We start from the raw sequence: 10,018 nt of genomic DNA on the forward strand, positions 1-10,018 counted from the left end.
CACAATGCTTATTTTAATGATTGGACAACTCCACCCGGTGGAAAACTCGACCCAAGAAAACTCGACCCAAGAAAACTCGACCCAGGACAATTTGAACCAGAACGATTTGACTTTGGACATTTTGACCCAGAACGATTCGACTTTGGACAACTCAAACTTAAGACTGCTCCACTCAAATTAACTTGAGCCAGGACCATTCGACCTAGGACAAGTAGACACAACGAACAATTTTATCCAGCAGATATCATGACAAAAGTCACCTGAAGGTAAAAGCATTGAACTCGTTTCACAGCTGAATACAAAAATAGCCATTTTTCGATGTTCAGGATTTCATCATTGAGGAGTAATCTATCATTTATATCGGAAGCTTTTTTTTGCATTCTTACGGGCTTAGCAGCCATTAAACGCCTCTGGGCATGTTCTCTCTAGAAGTATACCAATGAGACATTTCAAATGAATTATCTAACACCGTAATTCATCAATCACTAAGGGCCAGGGTGGGCATTTCATTTTTGGACACTTTTGTCCACTTGGTGTCCAAAAGTCACGCTAATTCTCAAAATTGCCCACCCTGCTAAGGGCCCTTATTTGCAACGTCAGATAGCCCAAACAGAACGGGAAGAGGCACGGCAGATTGCTAAATCAACTTGTCGTGGCTGACCTTTGGAATTACAAAAAGTCAATCAAAGAATGTTGGAGGGAATTGCTTCATCTATAAACATGAATATTTTTATTTACTCCTTTTGACAAACACAGGGTTATGGAACATTTTTAATTATTATTTTGCAAGTGTAATTAGTATCACGAACACTTGGGGTCAACTTTGACTAAGTTTTGTTAAGATGATACATTTTACCTTAAGACTAAGCTTGGCTTTTCTTCTTTTCATTACTGTATAATTCTCTTGAAAATGTAATGCACAATTCAAATCGAATCCAAAGTTAAACCATTAGGTGCTAAAACGGGCAATTGCTTATGGAAGAAACAATTGCATATGTTGTTAAGAAATTAGTTCTTTCCACACGTTTTCAAACTGAAAAAAAAGAGCTAACGTGGAACAGATGTTAATTGGTTATTCATGAATAAGGCCATATTACATGGCATCTATGGAATATATGAAATCGGCATATTTCTGATGTAATTGAAACTACATTTCCAAGTCATTGAAATTGCTTACAAATTACCGGATGTGATTCATTGATGTAATCACCATCGCCAGTAACATTTTTATGTTTTACTCAATGTCGTCCTTTCGTGTTAGTAGTACTGGGGATTAGATTCTCTGCAACGGTTAGAAAAACCCGTGAAAAAACAAAACAAAAATGTAAATATCAGCAAATCTCTGGAAAACATGCGCAACGTGCACCAAACCTACCAAGCCCTCCATACTTGCTTACTCTCCATTTTAGCAATATGAAATAAAGGTAATTCAAGAAAATAATGTGGTGAGGCACTCTGATTTTGGCCATTTTGTGAAAGGAGAACTAAGACAAACATTACAATTAACTTACACCATGATACCATTGAGTTTCCAGTAATCAAGTGAGTTGTGTTACAAAACAAAAAAAATGACATTTTTGGTGTAGTTCTTTTACTCTACTACCATCTTGGCCCAATATCAATATAGTGTTTGCTTCAACAAGCCGATAAATTGAAATCTATGACAAATGAAATATATGCATGGTGCAGGAGGATGACAGTGATCTTTGTCTACAATTGATCCAGACAATGACATCAGCTGTTTGTTTGCATCGCGGCTTCTCACGGGGAACTACCATTGAAAATTTGAGCAACTGCAATTGTATTTGATTACACTTCAGCTCAACAATTCAGCATTTCAAAAGTAACTGAAACAGGTCTGGATGCATGCACATATTGGGCTTCACCTTTTTTTGTTTTGAAAATTTGGACAAACTCTCGGGCAAAAGATGACTGATTCTTGCCCACATTTGTGCTAGCAATTAGGTGAAAACTCATTTGACCCTCAACAAAGCCAACATGAATATCTATTTTCGAGTCATGGGAATCCTGAAAACGAATAATCTAAGAAGAAAGTTGAAAAGCGACATTTTTCAACATAGGAATGGCTCACTTCGCAGTTTTGTGTTTTTGTTTTTTTGTTTTTTTTTTGTGTTTTTGTATTTGTAATGTGGTTTTGTAGTTGTGCATCCCAATTACATCCAAACACTTTTTGTTTGACGTCAAACTACATGATTTAGCAATACTGATACACAAGTGTATCTAGCAGGATAATAAATGAATGAACTTTGTTCACAATTTAACTTTACAGGCATCTTTTTTTTGAAAAAAACGGAATGAAAGAAAAATTGTAACGGCCATTGTGCCATTCCAATGTCATTCCAAGACGATACTTGGAAATTCAATATGCCAATTAACTTGAACAATAATTAAGTAACTGTGTTTTGACTTGCTTATCTGTTATTTCTTGTGTTCACATTTTGCCTCAAAAGTACCTAGTTATTGAATTATGACCGTTTCAAATGTTAACCATAACAGAAGACTCAGACACAATGTCCTAGTTTTCTATCTTGAAGTCACGTGACCCGTGTTTACTTTGAGCGATGACGTCAGGGAGGTGAAGCCCTATACATGCTCAGTAGATACCGTACGTTTGTATTCCATCTCCTGAAGCAAAGGAACCAACCAGCCTTGTTTACCATGTCTCGCATTTTAGCATTGGAGTTCATAAATATCAGAGCTGGACACGAAATTGGAACAAGCTTATCACGAAGTCAAAAATGCCTGAAGGGACAACTTCGACTTCAAGTTTGTAGTATATGTTGACATTAAGGATCTCTTGCATTCTCGAACTTGTCGAATCGTCATCCGTCTAGAGGGAACAAACGCGATACATGATTCTGAACCAGATGCATCAGCAAAATTGAAAATGTTACGATCTATGGGCTCAAAGAGTCTACTAAACTCTGTTGGAACTTGCTCAACTTTTTGGCTCTGATTTCAATGCTACAAAAAGACTCCAGCGTGAAGCAAATCTTAAACTTTATATTTCTTTGCCAATTCAGACGCCATTTTCGATTCTATCAAAAAGATGTTATCAATGAATGAGTTCATTCTTTTCCCAACAAAAGAAATCATAGGTCTCTAACTATCCTAGAATGCGGGAAATTAAGACTCTCCTGAGTGTTCAGATTTTGCTTTTCGCACCCCGTAAGGAAGATATTGGGGATTGTTTTTAACACTTTAGAAGTTCTTGCGGACCCTGTAACGCGGAACGTTTTGTAGATAACTTTTTAATACCCCGGCAATTATCCAGCTACTCAAACTTCACGCATGAACATCAATATGTTGGTCTAGTCACGAAGGCGTATTTTAAGGTAGATTTCTGAGGTGTCTAAAACGCAAGCTACGATCCCGAAATAGTGGATGAAAACTTGGAGCAGATTTATCTATCAACCCATGTCCAAGAAATGGCGTTTCTTACAACTCCCTTAATTGATTGACATGCGACAGACCATTTCCCATACCAATATCCGAGGTCTCCCTTTGAAGCGCAAATTTAGACATCCACCGAAGGAAACGCAATCTCTATCTCTTTGTAATACAATAATTTCAATTTGAAAATCCATTATTCTCCTTTAAACAAGTCGATTTACATCTGAGTATAGCGCTGGATTACATATTATACATTGGACGCTTCTCTCCACAAAGAATTCTAGCTTTTCACAAGTTGCCTAGTTACGTGGCCTGGATTTTGATAAAATGGCCTCCATCTGGCGAGCTCATTTCTGACGTCCACGGGGTTCTTGGACAGGGCTGAGAAAGCGTAATCTAACTTTTGGTCCTTTTTTTGACCTCCCAAATTCCATTTATTGGTTTCTGGCGTTGCTGGGCAATCTTGATATCATTAAGCCTCCTAGAATAGATTGCAAAATTTTGATTCCACCTTCGTAACAGGGGTATCGATTCAATTCTGACATGCATGTAGGGAACACAAAAACGAGGAAGGAGATTGTCATTTTAAAAGATATTCTGTTTGAGATGGCAGTCTTTAAACTCGTCTAGTCTTCCTTCACCCCCATGTCAAATGTTTGACATTCTTATTAGTTTTACGTTAAAGCCCTGTTCCTCGATTGGAACCAATGATTTCTTTAACGTCACTACACAACAATCCAGGAATCATGGAACTTGATCGGCCTTTCAAAAATATCACAACATCTGCCCGAAAATTCTTACTTCCAAAAGTCATCCTCAACTTTCAAAACCCTTGAAATCAATCAAATCCTGCCAGACTAATTTCAGCTTTGCAAACACAAATTTATTCATTTTCAAGGGATCAAATAATCACATGGATGAATCTGGTAAGGTTTGCCTTGAGACCATGTAAACAAGCAATAAATGCCAAATAAAAAAAGACCTGGTAATTAGCCCATCTTATTAGAGGAATTCCATTTCCCGTTCGATGCCCACAAATCGCAGTTGTTCCGTGGGTCCATAACGGTAGTCAAAGAACAGTTCTTCACCCGATTGAATGTTCCTCTTGGCAAAGATCCCGATTCGATGGTCACCGTTGACTTTGAGCACTTTGGCATAGCAATTAGGATTGATGGAATGATTGGCAAACCTGATCTTATTCCCTTTCCTCGTGGCATCCACCACATACTCATTGTTCAGATTGAACAAGAAAGAGCACATGTACTTATCGTATACCTTGCCACGGCGATCTGCCTCATCCTGAGAGATGATCTCTCCGCAATACTCCGAAATGAACTCGTTTTTCGCCGCAAAATCGCGGATGAAAATCCCCCAACCTGCCACGTCAGAGGGAGCCATAAGGAGTCGCTTGCCGAGGCCTCGCTGAACGACGATATTTCGGCATGCCTTACTCACATCATATGAATCGGCCCCGCATTTTGAACAGAGATCGGGATCGCACTCCCGCACGGCCAAGAAGCACGGACATTGCTTGGTGTTACATTGGGCCTTGCAGCGACAACCCGGGAATCGATTAGGGCATTCCGAGCTGCATTGACAGAACTTCTCGCAGAAATATTGAGATCCAATACAGGGACAGTTCTCATCGCAAGGTCGATCCGGATGATCGCAAGGCGAATAATTGAACACTTGGTTCTGGCCGTTGTCCTTTAGCTGAGTTTTCCGGCAATGATTGAGCCATTGGCTATGCTTCTTACGTTTCTTCTTCTTGGGAGGTGTGAATTCGCGCAAGTTCTCAACATTGTCCAAGTTGCTGGCGTCCTTCTGTGCGAATTCGTAGACTTCTTTGCAGGATTTCGTGACCAAGGCTTGCGATATGGCGCAATAGTTCGTCAAGAAGGTGCGGACCAGCACGCGGAATAGCGATTGCTCGCCTCCCGTCCAGATATGCGAATCCGGATCAATGTCCGGAAGGGGATTGATGGCTTTGGCCAGAGCCTGGCTGATCCCTGGAATATTCTCCATCTCTTTCTGCATTCGATTCGGGTCGTTTTTGTTCCGACCATTCCCTCCCACACTCGATTGGCGGCTGAACGATTTGAAATCCGGCCCTGCCCCGGAAAACGAGTTGCGGCGCGTTTCCGAACAACTCGAATACCCACTTTGAGTGCCGGATTGTTTTCCACCCGGCGGCAGACTCGATCTCGTGGTGGAATCATTGCTATCCTCAGAACTGGCCTCATTGCCTGAATCGACCGACGTGTTCTTCCGGATCTTGCTCGGATTGTTCGAATTCTCACCTCCCTCCGGACCGGTCCCTTCATTACTGGTTTTCCTCTCTTTCTTGACCTCATCCAGGAGCAGGAAACATTCAGGACTACACGGCTCTTTGGACACCTTCAGCTCTGGGCCACGTCGTTTATTGGTGGGCCCCGGTTGATAGGCCTGAAGTCGGTGAAGAAAGCAGTCATATTTGAAACACCGCCGACAGAACAGAGAGTGAAATGAGTGCATCGTGTCCGAATGAGGTACAGATTTAGCCTCGGCCGAATCGATATTCGGGGTGCACTTCTTGGGAGCAATGTCCTTGTTCTCGGATTTCTCAATGAATTTGTCGATGAGCTCGCCGGGTTTCCCCATATCGGGGAATACTACCGCTATGGCTTGAAACACTTTGAGGGAGGGCAATCCTTCCTTTTCCTCGTTTTTGTCAGTCTTCTTTTCTTTCTCCACTTTGGTTATTTTCTCTTGGCCTTGATCCTCGTCCTCCTCTTCCTTGTCCTCTTTGTCCTCTTCATCGTCAGATTCCTTGTCGTGTTGATTGAGGGCGTTGACCAGATCCACGAATAGATCGTCATCAATCACCCCGCTCTCCTTCTCGCCGTGCACTTTCCCGTCGTAATTCTTGATGAGTTCTTCAATGAAGGTTCCATCCTGATCCAAGACCTCGTCACCCATGTAGGGAATGTTGTGCAGAACAGTTTCATCCTCGACCATGAAGTTCTGTTGCAAAGGCGCCCAACTATACATCGTCGGGATTGGATTGACAGCGTTGATAATCTAGAAAATACGAACATGGTATACTTCCAATGCAGTACACGAAAAAAAACAGTCTCGGTTCATTAAGATCATTCCCCTTCCCCACATTTCATTCATGACCTAACCTAATCAGATTGGATGCCTCCATCAAGAGCACGCATGCAATTTCACAGTTCCTTGCATGCTCTCCCAAATTTCCGCATCCATAGAGAGATTACTAGGCCTAGAGTAAGCATAGAACATTCCGGATTGCTTCCATATATGCATGCATAATCGACCCTGTCCTACAGGTTTCTATCGGAAGTCCGTAAAATCAACGCAAACCATGTTTGCTTCTTAAAATAGCTAACCAATCCCAATCTAGACAGGTCAAACTAATGGCATTACCAACCCAGTTCCACAGACAGGTCCCCCGACGACGTTCAACGCATGCACACACGAAGCAATTAGCTGTCTAATCTAGACAAGTGTTCTAACCAATGTTCTAAGACACTCCCCTTGGTCTGAATCTAATTCCCCACTGTTCATCTTCACCATTTCAATCACCGACTCTCCATCCTAATTCCATCTTCAGGGAGCTTGTCTCTTCTGACCCTGATTAGTACTGAGAAGAATATCGAATATTGAGCGATTCAAATGAGACAAGGGAATCTGGAAATGCTCAATACTTGTTTCTTTTAAAACACACTTCTTGTTCTTAATTTGAACTTTGAACCGACGGACAGGCTTTTGTGGCCATGGATTCATAATTGAATTACCTTGATGGGATTGGATTGAATCTTGCCCTCATTGTCCTTGGCCTCAGCTCGTCGAATGAACTGAGAATGGGAAGGTGGATCTTCGGAGCAAACCCTGAAATTGGCAAAGGATACATTCGTTCAAACTAAGAGGAAAGCCAGTCAACCAATTGTTTGTTGAAGATCTGGTTTTTGCCAAGATCTCAATTGGATAAAACAAATAAATAAAGCTTATTTGTTGAGCGATTTCACTTTTCGGGACGTGATTACCTGATTTAATCAATTGGGCTTGTCGAGAGATTTTTCTAAATTTTCATTCAAGCTCGACAAATTCAGCGATAAAAGCCAAGTTTCAATGGCTTTTAATATTACGATCTTTATGAACTGCTTAATCATCCAGGATTATTTTCACAAAGGTTTCTCCACTTTCTCAGGGAAGAAAGTATTCCTAAGAGACCAGAGATGTGAGCAAAAATTTCATGGCTTTCCCCAAACATGAGCAAATATTCTCTCCTAAGGAGCAACTTTTTTTTTTAAACAAAGCCTGTACTCTAGTTAAACAGAGACATGGAAATGTGCAGTATGTCACAAAAGTTTGAGCAAAACTCTCAAAAACCTATTTTTTACACTGCAAAACAACCTCGCTAATTCCAAACACGGTGCCAAGTGCTCTTTATTGATGCAAATATTTGCTTGAGAAAGCAAATCCCGCTCAAAAAATTGACAACAAGCAGGCAAATTGAAATACATGACAAATTAAATATGTCCTTGGTGCAGGTTGGCCTCGGAAAATGACGTCTACAGTTTTTTTGCTCCATCGAATGACGTCAGCTGTTTGTTTTCCCTTTACTTCTCAAGGGTAATTAATGGCCACCTCATTTGCACCTTCTCCAAGAGACATTCTAAGGAGAATCCAATCATGCATTGGTCGGAGCCAACCCAAGATGAGGAAGATTTTCCGCATGTTGAAGCTGAGTATTGACAGATCATGACATGTTACTTGATGCAGTCTGGTTCTTAATTTTATTCATTATTATAGCTTCACTGAAGAGGATTTTATCACTTGTCCCTGATCTTGACTTTTACCAGCATGCATTGGGGTTACTTACATTTCAAACGCTTTGGAATGAATCAGGCAAACTTTTGAGGTAAAAGATGTGCTTATTTTTGGTAAGTATACAAATAGACAAAGAATACTTACAGGCTCCAAAGGAGCATCTTGTCTTGTAATAGAAAATATTCATTCCACTTGACATCAAGCTTGGAGTCAGCTAGCCGGCTTCACATTGATAAAGATCAGATTCTCAGCAATGTAATTCTTTTTTTTTTTTCAAGTCGAGCTTTTCAAACTTTTCTGAAATGTTGCTTAGGGGAAGTAAGTTTCAAATGGCTTCAATTCAAAATGTCATTTAATTTCATGACCGATATTGGCCTCCTTTTTCACTATCGTTACATAGAAATATGAACTACAAGTATATCAAATATATTGGGCAAAAACCCCAAAAAACGAGTAGAGCCTTTGTTACTTGAAGGTGTCTTTCAATGTATATCATAGGAATATGACTATGGCAAAAAAAGTGCTTTGCTACCCCGTTTCGAAAACCATGCCCATTGATGATTAAGATTCGTTTTAGTTCCATTTCAGTCAAAACCAAAGGATCCTCTTTGTATGGACAATCTATCGCGCTACTTCTTTTGGGGAAATTTCGTTCCAGGTTTCGTCTGCAATACCATTCAAATAAAAGAATATATCATTTTCTAATACTGGTGTCACTCAAATCTAGATAATACCTAGATTTTCAAAAAAAAAAAATGAATTGGCAGTAGTATGTAGGGCATGGACTACTGAAATATGGACCGGGAAGCTGGTTAAAAATGGACATTTGGAGAGACGATTGCGTTCTTTTTCAACTGAGAGTGACTCTAGATTGCTACAATTGGGTTTATCTTCTCCTTGATTGAACAACTAGATCAAAAAAATTATGCCCTCGCAAAGAGCAAGTATATATTTTTCGTACCCTAAAATTCATAATCGGAGGTTCAGTGTCAACCTCAAAGTTTCAAATTTGAGCAAGATGCCAAGGCAACCAATAATGAATATATCAATAGATCTAGACTCCTACATAATTCCATTCACAATTCATCTCATTCCAAACGATCGGAGCTTTGCTATTGTTCCCATTCACGACTACTTTCTTTGACATATCATTCACTTTGTGTAGACTTATGTAGCAACCTTAGAGGAAACATAATTTTTGATACAATTACTTGATAGAGCTGAAAAGTGAAATAATTCGTCATATCGACCTAGAGTCAGTCTCATTCAGTCTTAATTATCAACATTCTGAACAATCAAAGGTCTCGAGATGGAATTTGATTTAACGTCATCACAAGGATTCATTCGATCTAATTGAGTTGAACGTACCAGATGGGTTTGAGGGGCGGATTTGGGGCGAACATCTTAAAGGCGGGGTCTTGTTCATGGCCGTGGAGATTGGCACGATTGTTCTTCCAAGCCATCCGCATATCATCCTGATGGCGAAACTTCTTCTGTTGGCGCAGACGAAGATATTCGATCTTGACTCGCTTACGCCATTTGGCACTCACTTTCGCATTCACGGAGGCAGGCGCCATTTCCTTTCCAAGTTTCTGAGAGGCAAAATCCAAGGACTTTTTTTCCTCTTTAATACTTTATGAATACAGTGCTGCCAGATGACCATGGGTATTAGAAGCCAAACTTGAGATCAAAAGGAGCCATGTAGAAAGCATAGTTTGCCTTGGCGGCGTCATGGAATCAGTACCGAATCATATCATTCGTCCCATGACTT

At 40.4% G+C, this 10,018-nt stretch overlaps 1 protein-coding gene across 2 annotated transcripts; it reads right to left on the reverse strand.

The window, feature by feature from the left end:
- Nucleotides 1–4,275: 4,275 nt before the first annotated feature.
- Nucleotides 4,276–10,018, reverse strand: LOC131893215 (histone-lysine N-methyltransferase E(z)-like). Of its 2 annotated transcripts, XM_059243190.1 has the most exons (3): nucleotides 9,616–10,018; nucleotides 7,212–7,305; nucleotides 4,276–6,474 (listed from the first exon to the last, which is right to left on the reverse strand). In XM_059243190.1, exons 1-3 carry the CDS (start codon nucleotides 9,822–9,824, stop codon nucleotides 4,417–4,419), a joined length of 2,361 nt encoding a protein of 786 aa, XP_059099173.1. In that variant the 5' UTR covers nucleotides 9,825–10,018; the 3' UTR covers nucleotides 4,276–4,416. The 2 variants fall into 2 exon arrangements, with proteins under 2 accessions (XP_059099173.1, XP_059099174.1); XM_059243191.1 differs by lacking the exons at nucleotides 7,212–7,305; nucleotides 9,616–10,018 and adding an exon at nucleotides 6,988–7,085.

The sequence above is a fragment of the Tigriopus californicus genome, chromosome 2 (genome assembly GCF_007210705.1).
Source record: "Tigriopus californicus strain San Diego chromosome 2, Tcal_SD_v2.1, whole genome shotgun sequence".
Taxonomy (NCBI): Eukaryota; Metazoa; Arthropoda; class Copepoda; order Harpacticoida; family Harpacticidae; genus Tigriopus; species Tigriopus californicus.